Genomic DNA, 27,999 nt, shown 5'->3' on the forward strand with positions numbered 1-27,999 from the left:
AAATTAAATGACATATTTAGAATCAGCACACAAAAATACATACGTCCTTAAGATTTCGTAACTGTGACTGCATTAATAATTTATTTTTCAAGACCAGTGTCCCCCCTTAATAAAATTAATGAAGTTTGCAAACGAGGGAATTTCCAACACACCAGCGGTAAGATCAAGCACCTAACAACAAACATCGCAAGAACGAAGCAAACAACAAACATCACAAGAACGAAGCAAAGAATAAAAGTAAAACAAAAAAGCAAGCGAGCTTAGGCAAGCTAGCTATATAAACATTATATCCATCCCGTGTACATTACTTTGCTCAGTTGTGCTGGTACCAGCAGCACCACAGATAGAGGGCCTGAACAAGAACATTTTTACATTCCACAGCTCGATACTAAATATGCATCAAAAGTTGAACTAATCAGATGATAAAATACATTCTTAAACACGTCAATCACCTCTAAGCTCCAGCATTCCTGAAACGTGGCAGCACCCTGCAGGTGAACAGTAGTATTCACATACAAAACTTAAATGTGAACATTTCAGGACACCTCAAGATATGAAACCGGCGTCTGGAGTGCACTTAACGATGTATAGAGTGATTTATAATTCTGTGGTAATTTTGCACAAATCACCATTACTTACCCTAAAAAGTTTAGACTGTTTGCTAAAAACTAGGTGGGCCAAATTCAGGTACAATGACGTACAAGAGTAAATGCAACTCTCTCAGGATACTGAGCAACCACTGCTGGTTCCCTCAGCTGACACGTCTTATACAGCAGAGATAAGAGTTGTATCTTCTTGTGCTGCGTTCATTTATCTTCGGAGTTTGTCCTCTTTTTCCCAGTTTAATGCAATCAACTAGCTTCTATAGCACAACCGCATACTTTAGTAATGGTAATACTGTTCTAAATGTGCGCGACAAGCAATAACATAAAGCTCATGCACGGAAAGATTTTTGTTTTTTTTTCAGTGAACCAGCACGCACACACATGAAGCAGTACTTGTCCCAGTTTATGGAAGACATAGGCACCGAGTCTGTACTGGCACATTGCATCTAGCCACGTCCCACTATAGGAAATTATTAGTATAGGAGGCCTGTAGAATGCTTACAGAAAGGAATGTTTTAGCCTACAACAGTAGGCAAGAATACAGGTACAACGAAAAATGCTGGGGCGATACTGATGCACATGTCTATGCGAACAAAGCCACGCATGTGGTACATGTACCAACTGCTATGCAAGTAGCACAGGTACGCTTTGGTATGTTCCTTAAGATTTGCCGGTCTGGTCCGACACCCAATTCTGCCAAGTTCTTTACATTATGTGAAAATTACACTACGCACAACTGTAGTGCAGAGATTGACAATTTAAAAGCGCAAGCACACACAAAAAAAAGACACTCTTCACAACACCACTTAAGAACTTCCACCAACCACATCCAAGCTGCCTACTTTGAACTCTTCAGTTTAAAAACTGGGGCTTCTCAATTCTCAATGGCTGGCTGTGGTTCACAGACAGTAGCATCTGGCTCCTTTAATGGCCCAGCCTTGGCCCGACAATGGCCCAGCCTTGGCCCGACAATGGCCCAGCCTTGGCCCAGCCTTGGCCCGACAATGGCCCGGCCTTGGCCCGACCTTGGCCCGACAATGGCCCGGCCTTGGCCCGACAATGGCCCGGCCTTGGCCCGACAATGGCCCGGCCTAGGAATGTGCCCACGTTTGACATGTTACCGCAACGTTTCAGCACACATTCAAGCATAAACGAGCCCCATCAGGATCTGAGCATGCATGGCAATTCAACAAGCCAGAGGTAGCAGAACTGCTAAAGTATGTCCACATGTGCAAAGCATTTAGATCAATAAGGATCAACGAGTCCAAGCACAGAGACAGTAACTGATGCAGAGCTGAGAATGCTAGAAAAGGAGACTTGTATGGAAGTGCTGCAGGCCTGTTGCAGTCACGGGCGATGCTGAGCTGGAAATGTGATGAGTCAGGAGGAACAAGATTCACCGGCACTGCTGAAGTAAAGCAGCCGGTTGTTTAGCTGAACAACTGGCCACGTGAGCTCTCTCTCCGGACATTTTGCAACAACAAACTTTGCACTGCCTGTGTCTTCGTAACACACACCACGATGTCGAAAGTATAAGCCAGAGCATGGCACGGGCTCAAAGAACTAGTAGAAGTGGGTCATTGCTGCTCTTTCATTGGCTGTGCCGTACCACCCCCGTGGAAGCTTGGCAGTGCTGGCACAAGGCAGGAAACTGTGGTATCACTGGCGCATCTGTCGAAGTTGAACAGAGTATTGGTGAACTGAGCTGAAGGAATGTGAAGCCCGGGTTGAAACGTTCCTGCACTTCAGCACACAGTAGCACAATACACTGAACACACACATCACCAGCAGCTGTACTTCAACCATCCCTACATCGAGCTGGTGGTGGGTAAACAGACACCTGTGTAGCGCCGAGACATCGGTTGCATTGGCTGGGAGCTCCCTTGCACTATGCCTGCATAACGATGTGGTTCACAGTGACCAGCGTCACGCATGCCACTGCCCACACCAGCACAAAGACCAGCCAGGCCCCGTGGCGGAACGGAGAGGCGTGCTGGTTCTTGACGCCGAGTCCCAGTGCCTCGAGCACCTGCTTGCGAGCGCGGTGCACGAGCGCAACCGGTATGATGTACTGGATGAAGGCACCGGCGTAGGAGCCCGTGAAGCCCACCAGGAACTCCACGCTCTCCGTGGCCAGAGCAACAGCGATGGGTGGTAGCAGCGCCAGCAGCGGGAAGAAGAAGCGCTCGACAAGGACCTGCACACAAACGGAGAGGAGGACACAGGAAAAGGATGTTGCTACTTAGTAAAATTTCTTCTCACTGGTAAAGGATAGCTGCAACAGGTTACTTTTGATGAGCAGTAGCCCTTCAGATATGTTTTTGGTTCATATGCTAAATATCGCGGGGATTAAATATATGCCACAGAGTCAGATTATCACGGTCTCATGACAAAGAAGCTATCTTGTACAGGCCAACTCCAACTTGCTCTCAGTGTCCCCTAAGGGAGCATGTACTTATTTACTCATGCTTCTGGCACAGGCAAGAAATTTTATGGTGCAGCAAGCGATAAGCACCGCCAGTGGTTGTATAGTTAAATCATTCAAGTGATCACCACATAGGCAGCCTCTTTACAGCTACTCTGGTGGTCCGAGAGAATCGAGAGTAAATGCAGCACCACAAGTGTTTGATATACTATTCGCATCGCCTTTTCAAGCGGTCCACTGCCCCTTGAGATGTCAATCTTTGTCCCAGAAGCTACCTGCTTTTTCCACTGCTGTCTAGTCTTATTACCACTGTTCATGGTTTGACTCTAGCTGGCTCCCTACATCCAAGTCAGCAGGTAGGTGCTCTTCATGCTTATTTATTTATTTTATTTATTTATCAATACTGCAATCCCCTCTGGGGATTTTAGCAGGGTGGGATACAATGAATACATGATGAAAACAATAACACAGACAAAGCATATAATACAAATTAGATCCATGGAGCGTATAAACAGTTAAAGACAACACGTTTCTAAAGAATACCTAAAACAAATGCCGATAGTGATGATTTTGAAATTTGATCACTAGTTAGAAGATTCCATTCAGTTACTGTTTGGGGAAAGAAGGAATACTTAAAACAGTTATTATGGGTGCTAAAGGCGGTTATTGTGCGACTGTGTCTCTGCCTTGTAGAATACCCAGATGAAAAACTAATTATTCCCGTGAGGTCGGTTTTATAATGACCGTTAATAGGCTGAAAGAGGAATTTTAGTCGTGATACACGGTTTCTTTGCGTTAATGGTGGCAGGTTTGCTTTCATTAGTAGTTCGGTTACTGATGTACGTCCAAAGCTATTATATATGAAGCGAACTGCTTTTCTTTGCACCATTTCCATCTTGGTGATGTTAGTCTTGGTGAAAGGGTCCCAAATTACACATGCATAGTCTAGTATCGACAGAATTACACTTTTGCATGCGAGCAGACGGACAGAAGGGGTGGAAAGTCTCAAAGCCCTCCTCAAGAAGAAATGGAGGGGCAGTGACCTCTTGTGCTCACACCAACCCTAGCTGTGTGCACACTCCAAGACGGACTGCCGTCCTCCCCTTTCTGGCTACTGGCCTGTTGGCCGAATGCAGCCCCCCCCAAGGTGGGATGAAGTAAGGCCCCTTGTGCGATTGGCACAAAAGAAATGCAACAACAGTGCGCTTTTGTAAAGTGCAAAACAAGAGAAAGAAGAGGAACAGACTACGGAATGCCCGTTGTCAAGACACTGACTATGGGCCCACCTGGTGGCAACTCTGTGAAGGAGCACCATTCTGGATGGAGCTGTTGCTCGACGATGTGAGGCTGCGGGGTCGCGACCCCGGTTGGCTCGAGGATGCTGCCGACTCCTCGCGGAGGAACAGGGAGCGGAGGTTGTTGCGAAGCGTGATGGCAATGATGGGGAAGTTTGTGCTCAGCGTGAACACCGGGAAGAGCGACAGGAAGTACTGCAGCACCGGGATGTGTGGGATGATGGAGCTGCCAGAGCCACTGTTGGGCTGCAGGAGAACCGAAAGGAAGCACAGTGAGCTGGTGCAGAGGCTACAGGGACTGCTGTAGCTCCACGTTAAAGGGACAGTATACCAACTTTTTTTTTTGCGTGACAATCAAAAGCTCCTTGCCCAAATAAACGAATACCTTGGACCATATTCTGCAACAATCCATTTCCTTTCCATTTCTAAGGCGAACAAGGTGAAGATTTACCGTATTTTCCGGTGTACAAGACGCACCCTTGTATAAGACGCACCCGCCATATATGCAGGCTGTCATTGAAAAAATTGGTATATAAGACGCACCCGTGTATAAGACGCACCCCAATTTACCCAGTTAGGCTAGTGAGGCTTAATTAAGCATGCTTATGCGACCATCGCAAAATGCACCGTACGTGTGAGAAGTTATTAAGCAATGCTATGTGATCGAAAAAGGCGACAATCACGCCATACGCGCCCACGTTTTAGCACAAAAGAAAAAAAAAAGCGAAAGAACTCTTATGTCCATAACAATTTATTTTTACATAAAACCTTCAAAGTTTTCATCTTCGGACGCGCTATCGAAAAGGCAACGCGGCTGAAGCATTCTTTTCGCACTACGTACTTGCAAAGGGTGGCTAAAAAAAAAACCGGCTTCTTTTGGCTTGTCTTGACAATGGCGAGAAGCGCGACTGTCGCCATCTTTTGGCATTTCACATCACCTTGGCTTGGGGCCTCCGAAACGGTCGCATGTTTAAGATCCCGGAAGTGGTCAACCCCGCCGTTTCATGATAAAGTTCACCTAAAAAAGTTGCGCACGGCGGTCCCCGTATTGAAGTATTGACCATGTTACAACCGCGTTATTGGTAGTAATATTTTTCCGCTGAAAAAAGCTTGAACATGAACCTGAGTAATTTCTGAACTTGCAAAAAAGAAAAACCGGAAAATTCGCATATAAGACGCACCAGCAAGATTTAAAAAAAAAAACCCGTGTCTTATACACCGGAAAATACGGTACATGTCCCGTCTTTCTGGCCTGGAATTGAAGTGACCCAACACTCTTTCCATTGCTGTCACTATGGGTATGATGTATCAACCAGACGTATCAAAAAAGGCCAGAGGCACCAAAATTCTAGCTTCTTGTTTGGGTAACAAGAAAAGCTTTAACAACTGTCCACTTTTTGTCAGAGAAATTCTGCTTGGTAGCCTTGACTGTGGGCGGAGCTTCACTGCGGACTCAAGTTGTATCCGACTATACGAGACGGGACGGGACTGATTAACTGTGCCATCACGTAGCTCCCATGCCTTTTCATATGGCTACCGCCACAGAAATTCGCCAACCAGCCCAACTCGCTACCCCGGTTTCTCAAAGCAGTAGTACCAATGCCTAGCCTTAGGCTAGCCATGCTGCTCATGAGAGCTCATGACAGATAGAGAGGGACATAATATGACTGACACAAGCACTGATGATGACAATGTTGCTGTCCTTGAAGAAACCATCTTTGACTGAATTTTTATGGGGCAGGGGCATCTGGGGCCAAAGAGCGCCATGGCACAAGGTATTTTCGACTACACAAGGTGGGGTCAGAGACACATTTCCCCAAGTATTTCACCCTAACGAAGCTGAGCACCAGGTCAGGGGAAAGCTTGTACCCATTGTATAACTGGTGGGTACCCGGCAGGACACTGGGGATCGAACCCCTCACCTCCCGCATGTGAGGTGGATGCTCAAACCATTAGGCCACAGCTGTGGTCCAAGAAACCATCTTTCTGTAGTAACAGCTGTAAGATGGCATTCTGGATTGTCATGACCAAAGCTTGTCACTGAAACAAGTTTAAAGTATTTTTGGTTACTTATCATATACATGAAGACAACACTGATTTCAGCGAGAGTTTTTCCAAAATGCAGTGTCTGCAATGACCCCCATTTCTTCGCCTCTCATTACTTCACGCTTTACAAGTTCCCCTTATAGCACTTCTCTCATCTTTTACCACTATCTCCTTTCACCGTGAATTCATCTACAGCTATTACGCTTGACTCTCGCAATTTGCAAGGGCTACGCTGCACGATTATAAATGCCAAGTAAATGTGGGCAAAGGAGTCAACGAAACACCATGAGTGATATTCTGTAGTGAACAACACAACAGAGTTGACAGAAGAAAACTAGAAAGAACGAGGGAAAGCACCAAAATCTTGTCCACTGCCTGTACAGTGCACTTTTCATACTGCAATAAGTGCCATTGGTTTGGTTTATTAGGGTTTAACATCTCAAAGCGACTCAGGCTATGAGGGACGCCGTAGTGAAGGGCTCCAGAAATTTCAACCACCTGCGGTTCTTTAACATGCACTGACATCACATAGTATACAGGCCTCTAGAATATTGCCTCCACCGAAATTCAGCCGCCGCGGCTGGGATCGAACCTGCTTCTTTCAGGCCAGCAGCCAAACGTCGTAACCACTGAGCCATCCGTGGTGGGAATATGGTTTGGTTTATGGGGTTTAACGTCCCAAAGTGACTAAGGCTATGAGAGACGCCGTAGTGGAGGGCTCCGGAAATTTCGACCACCTGGGGTTCTTTAACGTGCACTGACATCGCACAGTGCACAGGCCTCTAGAATTTCCCCTCCAAAGAAATTCAACCGCCGCGGCCGGGATCGAACCCGCGTCTTTCGGGTCAGCAGCAGAGCGCCGTAACCACTGAGCCACCGCGGCGGGAATATGTGCCATTGATTGGCCCGAGCTGCTACCCTAGCGAACAAGTCAGTCAGTCAGTCAGTAGGTATGCAAGCCCATAAGTGGGACCATGCGAGTCTAGTCAGTGAGTGGAGGGAGGGCGGACCTGGAAGTTGAGGGTGTACATGTCGTGCAGCTCGGGGAAGGTGAAGATGCCCGTGAAGCTGAGCAGGGTGTAGAAGCCCAGGATGATGAGGTAGTCTGCGGCCAGCAGGGGAAACAGGTGTCGCTTCTCCCGCCAGGGGGTCACCAGGGAGGGCAGCGAGTGGTGGCACATGAAGGAGTAGACGCACACCCCGAACAGGCTGGGCAGCCCCGTGGGCACGGCCATGGCGGGGTGGCCCTGGCCCTTGCCCTGGCCCAGAGCCAGGGCACACAGCAGGATCATCGACAGGAACGCTGTTGCGGTTAGGAAAGCAGAGAGACAATGGCATTCCTTAGCACTTTGAAACACCGCAAGTCAGGCAAAGGGGAGAGAGATCTTGCAAAGTGTTTAAAAATAACATTTACAACTACATGATGCCTTCTGCCCAAGAAAATGGCTCCTTCACTACAAAGACTACCATGAGGATGGCGTTCAACTAAGGAAAAAGATGTAGATAGAGCAGAAATAAGCCAAATAACTTGACATATACAAAAGAAAAAAGTACAGCGCTACTGTGACTGGTGAATTCATAGCCGAACACTAGCGTTTTTCCAGGTGTAACGGAAACCAAAACAAAAAAAGAAAGTCACAGTGGCACTCCTTAGCAGTTTGAAACATAGCAAGTCAGACAAAGGGGAGAGAGATTTTTCAAAGTGTTTAAAAATAACATTTACAACTACATGATGCCTTGCACCCGAGAAAGTGGCGCCTTCACTATGAAGACTCCCATGAGGATGATGTCAACTGGGGAAAAAAGCAGATGTAGATAGAGCAGAAATAAGCCGAATAACTTGACACCGAATAAAGTGCCGAATGACGTGCTACTATGACTGGTGAACTCATAGCTGAACACTAGCGCGCTTCCCAGGTGTAACGGAAATCAAAAACTAAAAAGAGAAAGTCTCAGAGGATTCAGACGGCCAAGAAAGCGGCAACACACTGAGCTTCTTATGTCTGACGGACAGTGAAGGGAACTTGAGTACGGTATCCTCTTGAGTGGAGCATCGTATGTGCATACTTACAAAAAATACAGCTGTCAATAAGAGTGAGAAGGAAAAGGATTAACAATTGCACAACAGTCAGCCATGCACTTTAGTACATTGCAGTTCTTGATGCCAGGGACACACATCACACAGAACAGAAGATGCTGCACTAAGAATAAGTAACTAAAGCAAGCAGCTCCCAATGCAGACCATACTCATCTTCCCACCCCCCCCCCCCCCCCCCCCCCGCGAGATGGGCAAGGCGAAGTGCCCATTGAGCTAGTTGGTGCCAGTTTGCACGGGAACTTCTAGTGGCACTCTAACTCAACAAGCTCTTCATCCTACCTGAACGCTTCACTCATGCAATGTGCTCAGCCTTAGTTACAGTGCTTCGACAGTTAGAGCAAAAGCTCACAAAGCGGTCCATCATTTAGTTGCCCATGAGTAGGACGAAATTGGTGCTTGATAACTGACTAAAGAAGGTGACAGCAAGGACTCACCAATCCACCTCATCAGGGTTGTGAATATCTGCAGGTACTTTGTCTTCTGCACGTTGAAGAAGGTGAACGGGCCAACGAGGCAAAGGAATCCCAACTATATAGAGAAAAAGAAAACACTAAAAAATTGCAAGAGGGTAGCAGTGGTCATAGAAGGTGACAGGCATAGCAAGCGTACCTTGAGCACTACTGTACAAAGTGGGTCACAATGTGGCCAGGTGCAAAAGTAAATGGCACTTTAGGCAATGGTATTCGCCAATTAGAAATGTCATGCTTAGTTGTTCCATCCAACCAAAGTAAAGGCTGTTGACCCATCCAAACAAAGTAAAAAAAAACAAACCCAGTGCAAGGACAGGACGCAACAGGAAAACAAAGCACTGTCTTGTACCTGGGCAGTTTTTCCACAAAATGGCCTAGCACCAACTTTCCCAACTCGAAACTACTGTCAAACTCAATGAATGCCAGATCTGTGCAGACTGATTAACCGATGTACTCTGTTAGTGGCTTTTCAGGCCAACACTGTTCACCCGACCCCTGCAAGGCTTGCGTCAAACTAGACAGCAGAAAAAGAATGCCTCGGCTTCAGACAGAGAGAATGAATGGAAGCAAGAAAAAAAAATGGGCGAGGTACCAGAAATAATCGGTAGGCACTGCCACGACTGACGGTTGAATTCTGCCAGCACGGCATGTCGCTGGGGAGGGTGGCGTTGGAGCTGTTGATACCGACAGTGGAATTGTCGATCGGTGTCACCGGCACCTGGCTGCAAGGGCGGGCACGAAGGAAAGCAATTTAGTGGTACTTTTCGTTACCACTGGTCCTCCTCCACAGGTACCAACTAACCCAGTAAACTAACCCAGTACTGTCAGTACTACCAAATGTGAGCGACAAAGAAGTATAGTATGCAGAGATAATTTTTCTGGCAGTCAGAACCGAGCTTTGCACACAAGTGCAGATTTCAGCCTCAAACACCTTCAGAAAGTTTTTCCCTTTGCGAACGTATATGCAATTGAAATACACCTCTCCGCACTTGTTCAGAGTGCTTACTATACCCTGTTTTGAAAAACAGCTACTAACAGGTACTATAGAAGACTTATTTTTCGAAAGTTCAACATATCAGGAAATTGGCTCAAGTGGCAGTTTTCAAATATTTTGCAAGCGCGAGACTTTGCAAAGCAGATGTGCCCAGCCTCTCACTTCCCTCTTCTTGCCCATGCTCTGCAAGATTCCCAATGCTGCAAAGATAGGTGGTGATATGTTGCGTGATGTCCCAATCATAAAGAACTCATCTTAGAGGAATTCATTCAGCAGTAGGTAAAGAAAACACTGATGGCGTTGCTCCTCGAGCATATTTTTGAAAGCAATTAGAACTCCTAGAGAAATCCGTAGCCTAAGCCAGGATATTTTAGAAGATCCCGTTTCTTCGTAAACTAACCTCATGCATGTTTGCGAATCTTACACCTCCCAGCATATGACTCACAAAAGACGTCAAAAATTATGGCTGCTTTTTTTTTAGCTTGTCGCTTGGTTCTAGACACTTTACTCGGATGAGAAGGGCTTGACACAGAGAAACAAAGAAACAAACTTATAGAAACTCTGATGGCAGGTTGGGAAGCTCATTTCATCTTCCATTTTGGGTCCCAGCCATGAACAACAAAAGAGCCATTTCTAGTAAGAACTGTGTTTTCTCTTCCCAAAAATAATCCGTCAGCGAGGAGTTTCCATCATACGTTCCACTTCTAGAAGAAGATAGGAAACAACATGCTGATCTCAGAGGAATCTTTTTTTTTTTTGGCGAATTAACCCTTTGAGGGTCGAATTATTTTGAAGAAAACTTTCCCAGGTGGTCAAATTACTTTATTGCGGATCTTGAATCTGCAAAATGTATATAATCGAGAATAAATAGTAAAAAAAAATTAGGAACAGTACTTTGGTGACAGCATCACTCACAACTGGAAAATGTTCAATAGAATAGAATAGCAACGGTGATAAGCAAGCTAAGAGCAGCGCCAATAAAGATAGAAATCAACTTCGGCAGCCCCTGCAAGATAGTGCTGACAAAAAGAAAACTCAAATTTCGCGCGACTCCGTTGCGATCACGCGGAGAAACCAAAACTACAAAAGGGGTGTCGCCGCAGTCTGTGCCGCCGCGCTAAAGCTAGACATAAGTTCTGCTTATCTCCGTAAGAAGGCAGCATAAAATTCAAACACTTCTTGTAAGTCCTAAGAGGTGGCAGCACCCCCCAGTGAGCACGCATTGTTCTTTTGGTGCAAAATTTCAAACGGAAGATCGAAACCGTACCCGTATGGCAAAGACCTTGCGGGACAGAAAACCGCCGCCGTACATATACGGCAAAAACCTTCAAAGGGTTAAAAGAAGACAGACAGTTTGTCAAAACCATCCATGGGGCCTATCCTTCCCTGAGCTGCAGGCAATTCGTAGAAATAACACGAAAATCAGGCCTTTGCAAAAATTTGATCATTGACACATCCACAGCCAAGAATAACGCATGAAATTACACCATGCGAAGAGAACAATACTCAGTCAGCACGCACTATACACTGTCCTAAATGGAATGGCCCTGCAGCATTTTTGCAGTACTTGTGACCAGTTTCGAAGTGCACTTCAATAGAGAAAGTTGCAACAATGCAATAATATGAATCCCCTTCCATGTGCTCCTGCTGAGCAACATTAATAAATTTTATTTTTCACAACGCGCATCATTCTACACCATAAAGATGAGGTATTGCAATGACCTACTGAAGACAGCAGATTTCGCACATTGCGTGAAAACTTTGGCTGGGTTGTCAGCCTTGTGCGCATTCATGTTGCACTGGTTTATGGGGTTTAACGCCCCAAAGTGACACAGGCTATGAGAGACGCCGTAGTGGAGGGCTCCGGAAATTTCGACCACCTGGGGTTCTTTAACGTGCACTGACATCACACAGTACACGGGCCTCTAGAATTTCGCCTCCATCGAAATTCGACTGCCACGGCCGGGATCAAACCCGCGTCTTTCGGGCCAGCAGCCGAGTGCCATAACCACTGAGTCACCGCGGCGGCTCCCTTCATGTTGAACTGATCGGATAAAGCTACACCTAGGGTTCATGCGACACTACAAAAAATGTGCTACGGCCTCACCATGCCACGTCACGAATAGACTTTGCAACGGCTGCACCGTATATGGCCAGATCCCCATAGAGGTACACAGCTATGCAGATGTAGAAGAGATTCACTCCCACTGCCGGAAGAAAGAAAGGGAGGGAGACAAATGTAGAAAGAAAACAAAAAACTATGCTGTTGAGGTTTCAATGAGACAAGCAAGAATGGTATTCCTGGCTATCTAGAATGCAGTGGCAACAAACTTGCTGAAACACTCAGTGTGTTCGCTTACGATTCACAGAAGAGCTAAATCACGAGACAATGCAGACAAGAGACACCAAATTTTAGCCGAATGTAGCGTTTTACCCGAATGTAGGGTTGCTCAGAGCACAAAATAAAAAAAAATCAAATCAGTCAACGATACTGATTCACTTATATGTAAGGGGTGACGTTTCCCCCTTTTATTAACAGTTCCAAATAGTTTAGTTACATTCCAATACACATGCTAAACCGATGCTGTGAAGGTTGTCATTGTAACTCTGTTGGCAATGCTTACATTTGCTGAAGAAGAGGGAGGCCATTTTGCCCTGAATAAAGTAAGAAAAAAGGAACAAATTAGTCTGCAACCCCACACCCCAAAGATGCAGTAGAAACAATGCGAGAGGAAAGAAGACTACCAGCTCGAAGCGTTCCGTGATGGCAAAGTAGTTGACATGCGATGACTCTGCCATCCTCTCTGCCGCACCTGGAAGGCAAGGAAAACAGTTGGGGAGAGAGAGAATTGGCAGGGAACTGTACAAAAATGGCGCATTCACACGAACAACAGGTGACACTCTACTGCAAAGCCAACAATGACGTAAATCCAGCTACTTGACTGACTAGACCAAATATCGCCGCAAATGGAGATAGATCTCAAGAGCAATGTGTACTTAGTCAGTGTGCTGCAGACATCATCCAGTTAGCTCAGAGTTACTCTGGCTGAAGCATTAGATGCATGCGAGTAATATGTTAAATTTGCATGCACCTAAAACATGGCGCCACCCCACTACTAAGTAACTGCGCAAGTACAAATAAATCCCGCTTTTCTTATGCAAACAATGGTGCAATGAATAACCAGTGCTGCACTGCAATACCAGGGCTTTCTCTTTGGGCAGCCATGCAATATCAGTCCTCCATACGTAACTGGTTGTGCCATTCAACAGAGATCAGTGTGGGCAGAAAAATTAAAAATGAAGTGCCGGCCCACAAAACCAGGAGGCACAATGGGCTTTGTGTCACTCAACAGTAACAAGTCGCCCCCTGGGGAAATGAAACAGGCAATAACGACTCAACTGCTCAAAAGAAGGGGCACCCGTTCATCTTCATCCACGCACTTGGATATGATGTCATCCGTCTTGAGCTCATTCTGGGGGTAGAACAAGGAGAGAAAGAGAGAACTGAAGCACAGTTTCAAGCGAGCACGCTTAGCTGAGCACGCTTAGCTAGCTTATCTGACCTGTTCTGAACATGCCAAGCTAACCCGCGTTCAGTTAAAAGTTGAGATCATCCGTTTGGATGCTATATACTGGGCTTCCTTCTCTTTGCCTAGTCAGGTCCTACACAGTTATGCACAAAAGGCGTTATGCTACCCAGGAGAGAGATCTGCCCTTATTAACTGTGCCGAACTGTATTGCTATATTCTCTGGATGTATCTCAATGACGGGTTAAAAGTGATCATAAGCCCATTCTTGACCACTGCAGGGCAAGAAGGCCCCTCTCAATGCTAAGCAGCTACCCCTATCCTACATTAACCGGATCACCTTATTAAGCCTCCAAATATACTAAGCTCCCCCCTTCACCTAACCCTTCATTTGCTCCCAATACTCTACCCATTCACTCAGTCAGACCATTACTTAAACAGTTCTTTACATTGCTATGAAAACGTTGCTTTAGTCTCCGAGATAATATTAACTATTAGCTCTGAAACTAAATTTTAGAAAAATGACACTAAATGTGTCCTTACGGCCCTATAGACAAAGAGACAACACGTAGCAGGGAAAAACAAGTACGGTCTTGACCACCAGAACCAAACAGCCCAGGCAGAGACAGAAAGGAGACATTGAACCTGTCCACAGGACATGGGTCTTAAAGGTGCACTGAAGAGGAATCTGAACTTGTCTTTTTGCCACGGGAACTCAATCTACACGTTCCGAGCTTTCTTAGAAACTTCGACTTACTGCCCTGTGTGGCCGATTTCCCAAATTAAATCAAATTAACGTCCTGCTCCCGCCTTTTTTTTTAATTCTCCCCGTGCGGTGGGCGGAGTCGACCAACGCGTGGAGCGCATTTCACCCAGTCCCGTGGCGGCTTGCCGCTCTGCCATCGGCGGAGTAATACGTAGTAGTCCGTAGTAGCAAATAGTCCGTGCGTATTTTTATTTCTTCGGGCTTATTTTGCGCCTATATTATCTGTGAATGAAACTATTTATTCATGGAAACCTAAAAAACAAAATAAAGCGAAAGCAAAGCCTCCACGGAGCTGGCTAAGAATGCTCGGAACGTGTTGATCGAGTTCCCGCGGCAAAAAGACATGTTCAGAATCCTCTTCAGTGCACCTTTAAGGAGGAAGATTTGGCAACAGCACAGAGGACGCAATGGCGTTGTGGCCGCTGCCACCGCATCAGCAGGCTCCCGAAGAGAGAGGCCGGTCCGCCACCGGGTGTTTTCCCCGAGTGGAAGGTCAACATGCGCCCGCTACTCACACAGTTACCCGCTCGATCTGAATGGCCAGATAGTTTCGCTTTGACAGTTTGCCCTTGAGGGCCGCAGAGCGACCTACAAGCTGCACAGTGGGTGGCCACGTGCTGCACTTGAGGCACTTATCACAGCCCGTCGCACAGTACTGAAAAGAGGGCACACAATTCGCAGTGCAAGGCGAGGCATTAGCAGTGTCCTGGCGACAGGCACCACTTTGTAATAAGAGAGTAATTACTCATTGGCATCCACCCAAGCGCAGCCATACGGCTACAAACGAAAGCTATACAGCTTTCTCAGAAACTTCGTAGTTAAAGAAAAATTCATCCTGGTCCGGGGTACGAAACCAGGACCACCGCTTCACCGGAGCAGTCGCTCTACCAACTGAGCTAACCGGGACGGCATGCTTATGGTAGGGCGAGAGCGAATTGATCTATAACTCAAAGTGGGAACAGTGTTGGTCAAATGTTTTAGGGGAATCCCCCAAGGTGGAGTAAATTTGTAATAAGGGAGTAATTACTCATTGGCATCCACCCAAGCGCAGCCATACGGCTACACAGGAAAGCTACAAACGAAAGGCACCACTTTATGTCAAGAGAAATGCAGTGTCTGCGTTTACACCTCCTGCCAATGAAAGAGTATCGGGGGACAATTGCTACGCTGACAGGAAGGTCTAGCTCAGGTGAACTGCAGAATAATAATAAAAAAAAAAACTGCCATTAGGTAACCACTTCATTTATCTAGATAAAATTAGTCTCTCTTGAAATTTATGAATCAGCAGACCCAAAGCTTCGTTTTATGCACCCTCTTTACATTCTTAGCAAATTTAAAACTTTTAAAACTTGTTTTGAGAGCTCATTCTCCAGCAACAGCAGACAAAAAAGATCCATCTGCTTTCAGTGACAAGACGAGAAGTTAACTGCACTGGCATTGACTACCAACTGGCCTGCATTTTAACAAAACAAAACATACATCAATGTATAATGCACGTACGCCTCTTTATGCAGCAAATAAAAACAAACTTGGCTATGGTGACTTCCCCAGCTTCTTTCAGCCAAGTGATAAGGGGAGGCAAGCAAACACAACAAAGCCCTTAGAGTCTTATCTGGAAGACCTCTACTATCTTCTTCTTTGGCAGAGTGTCCTTTGAGGTACAGTATATGGGGCAGCAGTCTGTCCCCTTTCCCTCTTTCGCTTAACCCCACTCGGCATCAAGCTCTCCCAATGCAATGAAGTTAATTCCTCCTCTTTCTTGAACGACATTTGCTCACGCTTAGTGGATTGGCCTTTGTCAACAAAAAAAAAAGTAAGTGTTCATCCTCTCATCTATCTACAGCCTCATACAAGAGCCGTTTGCTTTTAATCAGTGATGCGCACAGACATGTCCACATGTTGCAACTTGCACTACTGCGAGTGGCCATACCAAAAAGGTCTATAGTTGTACCTGCTAAGCAAGAATGCCTCAGCAATGAGGTCCAATGCCAAATTCATGCTAAATAATGTTTCTATTCCAAAGGTGCTTCTCTGCAGCTGCATCCAGAATCAGCACTCCAACTGTACCATCTTCAACCTAAACAACCTAAAACAATCCAACAATTTCAACCTGAACAAGTGTCCCCCCGAAACTAATGACAGTTGCAGGACCTGTGCAGCACTAGTCTGACGAGGTTACAAAGATCACTTCAGGCAAGCAAGACTGAGGGAAAAATGACTAAGATATCCTGACCAGCAAAATGTCCACTATCAAGATGTTCTCAAGTGAAAAAAAGGCATGAAAGTACGAGTGCGCATTTTGCATGTGTGCAGCAGAACAGATAACCCTTCCCCCCCCAATGTCGCACAGATGCACGTACACACGTGCGAGGAATGACATAACTAGGGAATGATTGCAGCAGTGATAATCCTAACACAATGACCATCTCTGCTAGCAGCCATCATGTCAAAGGCATGCCAGCTTGACCCTGCGCCACCATGGCAGTCAGTGCCAACATATACATAGATATATTATATACATATATACATACACATAATCTCTCTGATGAAATATGTTGCACTGAAGGGGATAGTAGTAAGAACAAGGTCAAAAATTGCTGAGGCTCAGATTGGCTAAGCCTGGGGAATGCGAAGCATATTAGTGGCTAGGCTTGGTAATACATGGCTTTCCTTGGTTGCACACTTGGTCATTTTAATACAACCACTAGAAGCCTTCGTCGTGGGGGAAGACAACGGCATGGCTACAGCGGAACGCCGACTAACCCCGAGACGCGCGTTGGGTGAGCGCCTGGATTGCCACGGAAGCCGCGTCCGCCTGCCCGGTGGAGCGAGCGTTTCACCTACACCGAGTGTGAACGCGCGTTCGAAACGCGCGGGAGTGTGACGGCTAGGGGTCCCATGGCGACGGCGCGAGGTGGAGGCCGGCTCTCTCATCCGATGTCACGTGGTGTGACGTCACGGTGTCACGTGGTGCGACGTCACGGTGTCACGTGGTGCGACGTCACGGTGTCACGTGGTGCGACGTCACGGTGTCACGTGGGGGTCCCACGGCGACGGCGTGAGTGGTAGCTCTAGCAATATGCTTCGCATAAAACTGTACTGTTGTGCTGAATACGAACTGCAACACAAAATGCGTGGCGGGAGGAGAGTTCTCGAAGCAGTGCAAGAAGACCAGTGCTGCTAGAAATTGATGCACCAACATTCAGGGTGCTCTGTTCTTTGCAAGCTTTATGCTCTGTGTGGAGGTGCATTGATTCAACGAAAAGCTCAGCTGGTTCACTTGATTAAGCTGAACAGTAAAAAAATACTAAATAGTAAAGTAAGTACTAAAGTATTTACTTACTTTAGTATTAAAGCTCACTAGTATTGAGCTCACTAGTCAAAAGTGCCTTTAATGTGGCCACTTTGTTCCCTGCATTGACGCAACTTGTGGAGCCAACAACGACCTAGTAGGCCTAAACTGACCTAAACTGACCTAAACTGGACAACGCACATTGACAATGTTTGCAATAAGGCCACGCGGAAGCTCTGGTTATTGCGAAGAAAACTTCATGATGCCACTGTAGAGGTAAAACAACTTGCTTACAAGATGGCTGTGCTTCCAGTGCTGACTTACGCTAGTCATGTTTGGGAGCCGTATACTAAACAAAACATATTGAAATGTGAACAGGTACAAAACAAAGCTCTAAGATTTATTTTCAACTCGTACTCTAGAACCCAATCAGTGTCTGAACTTAGAAACAGGGCCGGGCTGACAACTGTGAAGCAGAAAATGCAGTTTAACAGACTGATATTCTTTTTTCATGTGCTGACAGGTAGCTGTAAGGTCAATCTAGACCGATACATCAAACCACTGAATGCTTCTGGCAGCAGAACAAAACACTCCAAACATATCACACCTCTGGATTTTAGAAGATTCCTTCAAACACTCTTTTCTGGTTCGCACTATTGACGAATGGAACAAATTACCAAAAGAAGTGATTCAATGTTCGGATTTAAAGGCTTTTGAAAACGCCCTCATGAAGTATTTGTGACTGGTTTGACTGGTATGTTTTTGACCCATATCACATGCCATTTTGTCTTTCCTATAAATTTGTATTGTTGTATTGTTTTGTATTTCTCCTAAGGCGGTGATCTGCTGATGTACTGCATCTAGTTCTTGATTATTTCAAGGATCTCAACTCCTGTCTTGGCAGCAGCTGACAGTATGAATAAATAAATAAAAAATTCTGGATAGTGACTGCTGTAACAGAAGCCATCTACTTCACTTGGCTTACCCACGCGGTCTTAGCTAATGGCATTGGGTGCCACTGACTACAACAGCATGTAGGACAAGCACAGGAGCTCATACAAGAGCTCACAGTAATCAGGGAGCCTTCTATTTTTTCACATGCAAAGAAATAAAAATCTCAAGAATGCCCGAAAAAAAAAATCTAAATGGTGTCCAACGGGGTTTGTTCCACAACACAGAACCAACACCAGAATTCCCTTCAGTGCTGCTCCATAACCAGATAAGTAATGCACCAGATCTGTCTGGTACCAATGGCCCAAGCTGCAATGTAGCTTTTCATAGGCAGGATACATACTGTACATACCACTGAAGGAAAAAAAAAATTGAATCGTAGCCTTGAAATTTCAGTCAATCTCAGAGCATCACTTTTCCATGCACCGCACGACCACTGGGTGTCGTGAGGTGTGCCGTAGTGGAGGGCTCCGATTAACTCGGATTCCATACAGGTTCTTATATATGCACCGAAGTATCCGTGCACAAACATATTTGCGTTTCACCTCCATCAATATATGGCCGCTCCAAAGAGAAAGAAAACTGGACACCTTTCCCACAAACTCAATAAATGAAATCATGCCGCACGAGGCAGATGTTTTCCCGTGTGCAAAGTGCACAGACAATCGTAGTTCTATTTCATAGGGAAGCTAAGGGGTTTGTATCCACCTATTGCAAAATGGTTCAGCCATGAACATCACCACAATATAAGTCACCATTAGTTAGTTGAGTCACTGAGAGGGCTTTAAGCGTAGAAAGTTGGGCTAGTTGGTTGGTAGTACTATTGTGAGACATTCCAGCGGCTAAAAAGACAGGGACGAAGGTAGACGAGACAGGATGAACGCCGGCCTCGTCCTGTCTATCCGTCCTGTCCGGCGTTCGTCCTGTCTCGTCTACCTTCGTCCCTGTCTTTTTTAGCCGCTGGAATGTCTCCCAACTGAGAAGGCTGGCTTTTAATAAGAAGCTATGCAGCAGCTATTCAGGCTAGTCCGAGAGCCATGCAGATATGACAGACAAACCACCCCTTTAATGGTAACAATGGCTGCATTCAATTATCTCCCAACAGTTCACCTGCTTGCATACGAATTCTGGCCATGTAGTACGGGACATGCTGTCACACGGAAGCCTCGAAGAGTCGCAATCCGGGTAAGATGAGGAGGATGCTCACCACCATGTCCTCCTGCTTGGCCTGAGTGATGGTGCTCTCTTCCTCGTCGACCACTCGCTTGTAGTGCTGCAAGGTCTTCCAGTGGACGAGCGCGTTGGCCGAAGCCATGGCCTCGATGACAAACGTCGTTGTCAGGTAGCTGATAAAAACAGAATGCAAAACAACAACAAATCATGCAACACAAAAAGCCTTCCCCCACATGTTCTCTTATATATGCTACAAAACGTATCCATGTTTTCACTAAACACCAGTGCTGTATTATACATGCAGCTTGGCTACTACCCTTTAAGCGAGAGTTTACGAGATATTTATTAACAATTTGACAAAACAAGAAAGGTTTATGGTTATGGTTTATGCGGTTTAACGTCCCAAAGCGACTGAGGCTATGAGAGACGCCGTAGTGAAGGGCTCCGGAAATTTCGACCACCTGGGGTTCTTTAACGTGCAATGACATCGCACAGTACACGGGCCTCTAGAATTTCTCCTCCAAAGAAATTCCAACCGCCGCGGCCGGGATCGAACCCGCGTCTTTTGGGACAGCAGCCGAGCACCATAGCCGCTGAGCCACCGCGGCGGCTCCAAAACAAGAAAGGTCTTATTTACTGCAAACATCACTTGTCAGCACTTCAGCTGGAATTCTCCGCTCACATGCGTGGAGAATTCCACGCACATGCACAAGTGCGCGAAGAGACGCTATGCGGCGGAAACGCGAAAAAAATGTCAACATCTGCTCTTAATGTTGCAAGAACTGATATTGTTGCAAATGCCGTATAACAAAGCAATCATGCAATAATTCAGCCACAAATGTCCTCCTCAAAGCTTGACCATGCTCTCCAGCAGGATGCTTCAACCAGGACACAGCGAGTGAACAGCTTATTGACTTGTTTCCGTTCCATCTTGCCATTTCCTCTGAGACCAGCAAGCCTCTCAGCTATGCAAGTGGCTAGTTGTCATGCACTCCACTTAGCACTGGCTTAATAATAAACTCGTTTAAATGGCTGATGATAGTACTCCCCCCCCCCCCCCCCTTTACATAACATAACAGGAAAAATAACCTTACTGTAATTGAATTAAAGAGGTAACTGCGCAAAAGGGCTAGGACACCAGGGAGACACATTCACGACACTTAGAACTGCTTCTAAGTGTAGTGAATATGTCTTCTTGGTGTTCTAACCCTTTGGAGCAGTTAACTTTTTAATTCAGAAATCAACCAACTAGCCCGGCAAATCCTTTTACTGTAACTGCTTTCTCTTGGATATACAAAGAAAAAAATAGTTTCAACAACTCAACCCAAAACAAGTTAAAGCACTTCTGTTTGATACATGCGAGCTAACAAAAAAAAAAATTACTTTATTTACTGAATGTGAAACTGAGTGCTTGGACAGTTTATCCGACATCCTAATGTAAAATGACACGAACACTGGCAAAGAGCCCAAGGGGAAAAGGGGGGGGGGGGGGGGGGGGCTACGGAAGACTAACATAGTCAACACAAAGCAGGAATATTTTCGCGCCCCGTTGGGAGGAGAAGACGGCAAGAGAGAGACCCACCTCATGAAGGCGAGCACGATGACAATGATGAGACTGAGAAGCCAGCCAGCGTCCTTGAATGCTGCGGGCATCGTGAGCGCCCCTGTGCCCACTATCAGGTTGAATATGTACACCAACCCCACCTGAGAACAAACAACGATGACAATAACGAGCTTGAATGAAGTGGCGGGAAAATTTCTACATACAATTTTCTCAACAATAAATGAGTCTTTCAGAGCAGGGTGAACATCAATATACCAAGAATGAACAACTGGATTTACTTTTGCGAAGCACCAAAAAAAAAAAAATGGATGCAGTTGGCCACCATGCCACTCCCCCCTTTTTTTTTTGCACTGCCAAAATTTAGAACTAGCTTTGGTGGGTTCTGTGATCAAATTATGGAATTCATTACCCCATAGTATGTTTGAAAACTGACCTGTGCCCATGTTTAAGTGTAAACCTGACTCAATCATGTTTTTATTCTTGGTTTACCATGATATTGTTTTAATCCCATTATATCTAGTTTGTCCTTGCGATCTTCAGTATTTAGTGTAGTTATTTTTTAATGTAATTCTATTATGTTTGTCTTATACATTGCTCAACATGTCTGTATCGATGTACAAACTTCCTAATTTTATTGTTCTTTTTGTGTTTTATTGTAGGAGGTTCCCACTACAATGCCCAACTTAAGGACCTCTTTCTATATCATTCTTTTCCTGCATTCCTTTTGTACTTGCAAGTTTTACACATATTTAAGAATAAACTCTGAAAAAAAAAAGAAATCAATGGTTTGGTTTGGTTGGTTTATGGGGTTTAACGTCCTAAAGCGACTAAGGCTATGAGAGACGCCGTAGTGGAGGGCTCCGGAAATTTCGACCACCTGGGGTTCTTTAACGTGCACTGACATCGCACAGTACACGGGCCTCGAATTTCTCCTCCAAAGAAATTCAGCCGCCGCGGCCGGGATCGAACCCGCGTCTTTCGGGCCAGCAGCCGAGCACCATAGCCACTGAGCCACCACGGCGGCAAGAAGAAATCAATGGGTTGTTATGTCAGCTAGCACCATGCGCTCGGTTTGAAATATAACAAAACACACTCCATCTCATTTACAGAACACAGTTAACGTGGTGGAGGTCAGTCATTTCAGTAGGATTGGGGTCCACGTCCCCAATCAACCTTTAAAGAAAGAAGCCTCCAAGTTTGGTCTAGATCAGCTGTCCAGCTTTGGTTTGAAGTGTTGGAATGGGCTCTGCACTGCTTGGGCCCGACACTTCCCAAGATATTGAGCGGAATCTGTTCTACCTTTCCTGAGTGCAGAAAACCACTTGTTAGCAGCGGCATGATGTGCATGCTTTGGTGGGATGCCAAAGTAAAGTGCTCAGACTAAATTTGACCCCCAACTGGCGCATTTCAATGCGCACAAAACTATCAGTACAGGAGCCTTTTTTTCTTAATCTCCTGTATAGAAATTCAACTAATGTGGCGAGGATGTCAACCTTCCACTCAATTATGCCACGGCTAGATTGTCGACTGCCTGGCTACACTGAATTGCTGCCAGATATAGTGCAAAACTTGAAACAGCTTAAATCGATTGTAGCGACTCATGCCTTGTATATTAAGAACTAACCAAACAACGTCATGATGGATGATCAGAGCCTTCCACAAAAAGTACAGTTCAGGCATTTCTGTGTTACGGTCCATCTCTGGTTTAGGTTTGTGCATTTGGCCCAGCCAGGCACAACTGCCGTGCTAATCCACCACAAGCTTTGCATGCTATGAAGCGGCAACAAGCGTAACTTCTAAAACAGCACAGGTTACATATTAGTTTTCACTTTAAACAATAACGCCCGAAAGGCTATATCTTGCAAGCTTGTCTTATCACAAAGTGGACGACGATTGCATGCAATGAGCTCAGCCTGTCGCAACGAACCAAGGCAGTACGGCACAAATCAAGAATTATCTGTGCTAGCAAAACACTTGTCAACTGCAGAATGTTGACATGTGGAAGGCCACTGCAGGGCACAGTGATGACCATTTGAGTGATTCGTGGTGCAACAGTACTGCCATGGCTGCGGCTATGGCTTAGTCTTACTCCTTTTGAAAGCTATTCCCTCTGAAAAGAGTTCCGGACCACAGTTCACTAGCCCATTTGAACAATGAGATCCCAGGTAGTGCGGAGAGCTTGCAAGAGATAAGGGGGCCACAGACAGTGGTGCTTGCACGATACGAAGTCCCTCACTCGACAACAGAGATTACATTTGGCAAGCCATGGGTCGCACAGGAATGCTGAAGCCAGGCAGCCAGGCACCCTTTTGCTCAACAAGGAGCAATAGCTCTACATTACTACCGCAGCAGGTGCTTGTGATCCAGCCAAGAGGAGTACAAAAGATGTGGCTGACTAGCAACAGATGCTTTGTTGCACATGCTGACCTACATTAAAAGAAAAGGGGAGCAAAAAAAAAACTTCCACGTGCTACACCAGTGAAGCTAAGAGAAATGATAGCTTGGCTTAGTTTGAGCCACGCGGAGTTTTTTTTAACGAGCACAGAAATGTCAGTATGTGAACATTTTCATTTTTCCTCTCCTGAAAATGGAGCTCTACCACCGCCAGGTTTGTATCCACAAAATCCAGCTCAGGAACATAACCATACTGCAAATGTGCCACCATGGCACATACAAAGATGGAATGAGAGGACATTCACCCCGAACAGCAGCCATGATCTGTGCGATCCAAGCTTCTAGGAGCAACGATCCCTTGTTAGATGTATGCATTTTGCACGAGGAGGATGGGGATGAACAGAGGAACACAAATGACAAGTACGGTGCATAACGACATAGCATTTATGTTCCTTTATCTGTCCTTGTTTCTTCTTAAAAAGAAATGCTTGCTTCATTCAAGATAAGCTGTTTCATTCTTGATAGCGCACAAGATATGCGCAACCAAGAATGAAACGACTAGTCCAGGCCACAATATAACTCATCCATCTGCTTGCGGAATAAACCATTGGTTACTAGGTAACCACCGATGTTTTCTTGGCTGTCCTTGAAACAAAACAGCCCAGCTGTTTAAATTCACAAGCTGTACCAAACATCCAAACATGAAATGCAGCCCATTCTTACACCTCCATCAATGGCGTAGACACCATGTACGAGGGGGTACCCAAAAGAAACCGGACTTATTTTTGTTTGAACTTATTTGTTCACATTTTAAGCACAGACCTTCAAACTCCTTCAAAGTATTCCCCACTTGCAATGATACGCTTGTCGAATTTTTCATTACATTTTTCAAAACATTGTTTAAATTCATCTTTTGTGATGCTTGACAGTGCCTCCGTCGTTTTTTTCTTCACCTCAGCAAAATCAGCGAAACGCTTTCCATTCACCTAGATTTTCATTCTAGGAAACAAAGAAAGTAGCACGGGGCAAGGTCGGGAGAGTATGAGGGTTGAGGAATAGGGGTCATGCCATTTTTGGTCCAAAATTGTCGTAGAGATAGGGCTGTGTGAGCAGGGGCATTGCCATGATGGAAAAACCAGTCAACCGACCGCCACAAATCTGGCCGCTTCCACCGCACACTGTTGCCCAATCTTTTCAAAACATCCAAGTAGAAAGCCTGGCTCTCTGACCCTGCGGAACAAATTCTCAATGGACGACTCCTCTCACGTCGAAAAAACAAATCAGCATTGTTTTAAGGTTTGGTTTCACCTGACGAGTTTTCTTGAGGCGAGGTGAATTTGAAGTTTTCCATTGGCATGATTGTTGCTTTGATTCAGGATTCGATTCAAGAACACTTGAGTTGTCCCCGTAGCATCGTCCTTGTACGTCTTTCTTAATATTTCAAGAGTTTTCATTGAACTTTTTCTGAGCAAAAATCAGAATTTCACCTGCGCACGCTGTTCACGAAAATCAGCCATTGCAAAAACGACATTCACACAAAACAGTCGTCACTCTAAAACTCTGCCTAAACTAGTCTGACCTCCTTCAACGACGGCACTCGGCTTACTGACTCTGGAATGTTCGTTCTATGCGCTCCTAGTGGCAAAACGCGGTACCACAGAAGCTTTGCCGACCAAAAAATTTAGTCCGGTTTCTTTTGGGTACCCCCTCGTATGCCTGAACCATGCATCGTAAACTTATCCGATACCACAAAACTTTGCAATACCAAGTGTACTTTGTGCACTGTGATGGACACCAGCACAGAACATGATGCAGAAAGTCAATAAACATGGAATGATGAAGAGGTGCACCTCAGAAGAAGTAGCTGTTAAGCAATATGGCATGAAGTCACATAAAGTAAATAAAAGTTATAAACCTAGAAGAAATAAACAAGACGTGCACATGTGTGATTAACTCTTCATTTGGCTAGTAGCACCAATAATTTGTAGTGTTGGTGTGCATGTCTTTTTGCTTTGCTGTGTGTGCTATGCTTTTGTACACATGAGTCAAGTTATAGAAATGTATGCATTTCCCTGACAGAGAAATTGACAAATCTTTGGAAGGTTTAGGTTCTGGTGGCAGCCAACCACTTGTTTCTCAGCACTAAAGGACAAAGCTGGCAAGAAAGCAGTGTCACGCAGGCTGAACAGTCACACAATTAGAAAAGTACATGTTGCAAGACGAGGGAGCACATCTCAAGCAATCTGGAGAAATTTCATTTGTCGCTGCTGCAAGAGTAGATAAATCAAGCTAACATAGTAAACAGGCAGAGGACTATATCTGCAACTTATCAGGCATGCCGAAATCCCACAGCCAAAAGACAATGGACAACGTCCCGCCCAAAGACAAGATTAACGTCAACAATCAAATACCTGCCAAGAGAGCGAGAGAAAAAAAAAATTCTTAGTGGTTTGCTCTGCCACCTACGATAGACAAAGGGCTGGACCACCTGTATTTTCAAATGAAATGGACAAATAGGTCAACACCATAGGCAGTGTAGAAAAGGTTTGGTTTGTGGAGTTTAACGTGCCAAAACGACTCAGGCTATGAGAGACGCCACAGTGAAGGGCTTCTTTAACTTTCGACCACCTGAGGATCCCCTTACATAAGTACATGGCTATGGACGGTAACAAAGAGGGTTCAGCTTAAGTTAAGAACAACGCAGCGAGCTATGGAAAGGAAAATGATAGGTGTAACGTTAAGAGATCGGAAGAGGGCGGAGTGGGTGAGGGAACAAACACGGGTTAATGACATCCTAGTTGAAATCAAGAGGAAGAAGTGGGCTTGGGCAGGGCATGTAATGCGAAGGTAAGATAACCGCTGGTCCTTAAGGGTAACGGAGTGGATTCCAAGAGAAAGCAAACGTAGCAAGGGATGGCAGAAAGTTAGGTGGGCGGATGAGATTAAGAAGTTTGCGGGGATACAGTGGCGGCAACTAGCAAAGGACAGGGTTAATTGGAGAGACATGGGAGAGGCCTTTGCCCTGCAGTGGGTGTAGTCAGGCTGATGATGATGATGGACGGTCATCCTAACTGCAGGCTTATGCCCCATCACAAGTAATGGTGCAAGTCTAGACTAAGTTTACCAGGGCAGATACATGCGCTAGTGTTGGGAAATGGTGCACCAATGATTAACTGCAAGTAACAATACCGAGAAGAAATTTACCGCAGCACAATAACGTTGAGAACGACGCCAGATACAATATTTTCCCAAATACTTTCACGACAGAAAGGAAATCCTAACCGAAGTATTCAAAGTGCTTAATAAAAAGGCTACTGCTAAGAAGAATGGGCTGCCGTATAATTCTGCTGCATTCGTCGCAAATCCAATCTCAGGTATCAAAGTGCCAATTAGAGCCAAGGGTACAGATAACCAGGCACTAAACATGTATACTATGCGTGACGCTCAACGTCCACTCAGGCCTCCAAAAGCAGAGCGAAAAAAAAAGATAGCCTTGATAACGAGATGCGCTTCACTAACCGCGTTTTAACTGATGCACGACGCAATGTGGGCGGCATATATGTGTATGCGCGCTGCAGCTCCTTTCAGAAACCGGCTGACATAAAATAGCGGAAGGAAGGCCCATTTGCAGGGTCGCATGGTACTCAGCACAACAGCATACAGCTGCTGCGGTCGCCAGCTGTTTAGCCGATTCAAGCTCAGCAGTAGTGAACAAAAAAAAAAAAACACGTAAACGAAGGAAATGCCACCGCAAGCATTCAACACAAGCTGTAAAGGCTCGCATGTAACACGTCATGTTCACTCAAACCGCTTCTGCAAAGGAACCTCTGCGCGACACAGAAGCCGAAATGAGAGTCCTACTCGGGAAGTGTTCTTCAAACTGGCACTGGCACACAAAGACTGAAGGGCAGCAAGCACGCTGGCGAAAATAAGAAAGCAAAAAACCCGCAAAAAAGATGGTTTCAAGTCGGGACACTGAATGATCAAGAAGAGCGACTTACCAATGGCGAAATGCTGTCCTTTGTATCCAACGCGTCGCCTGCCATTTTGCTTTGCTTAGAGGTGTTAACTGCGTGCTTGAAGTTTAAGAGTAATTACTGACGCGAGTATTAATAAAAACAGCGAGAACTAAGGCGACTACGCGTTGCTAGCATCTCAAACCACAACCCCCCACACACCAGCTGAGCACGCTGGCGACGGCAGCACACCGCAGCGGCTATTTAAGTAACTGAAGATCTTGTTATCAAGCTTCCTTTCATTTCCTTATCATGTTTTCCTTTTTTAGTTTTTTTAAGAAATAAAAGTGTTTCGTCAGCTTATAATATTGTATTGAGGAAACGGTGATACGGGATGTCATTGTCATGTCATTGTGTCCGGCTTGACTTCAGCCGCTCCGGCA

At 45.6% G+C, this 27,999-nt stretch overlaps 1 protein-coding gene across 2 annotated transcripts; it reads right to left on the reverse strand.

Annotated features, from left to right (window-relative positions):
- Positions 1–27,795, reverse strand: LOC149349068 (putative sodium-coupled neutral amino acid transporter 12). 2 transcript variants are annotated; one of them, XM_089541144.1, is made up of 13 exons: positions 27,602–27,795; positions 21,225–21,346; positions 19,677–19,815; positions 14,744–14,881; positions 13,334–13,406; positions 12,679–12,746; positions 12,558–12,588; positions 12,041–12,140; positions 9,532–9,661; positions 8,904–8,997; positions 7,382–7,674; positions 4,317–4,571; positions 1–2,802 (listed from the first exon to the last, which is right to left on the reverse strand). In XM_089541144.1, exons 1-13 carry the CDS (start codon positions 27,644–27,646, stop codon positions 2,494–2,496), a joined length of 1,797 nt encoding a protein of 598 aa, XP_089397270.1. In that variant the 5' UTR covers positions 27,647–27,795; the 3' UTR covers positions 1–2,493. The 2 variants fall into 2 exon arrangements, with proteins under 2 accessions (XP_089397270.1, XP_089397269.1); XM_089541143.1 differs by lacking the exon at positions 14,744–14,881.
- Positions 27,796–27,999: the final 204 nt, after the last annotated feature.

This window comes from Amblyomma mixtum, chromosome 4 (genome assembly GCF_055824585.1).
Source record: "Amblyomma mixtum isolate Tamu chromosome 4, ASM5582458v1, whole genome shotgun sequence".
Taxonomy (NCBI): Eukaryota; Metazoa; Arthropoda; class Arachnida; order Ixodida; family Ixodidae; genus Amblyomma; species Amblyomma mixtum.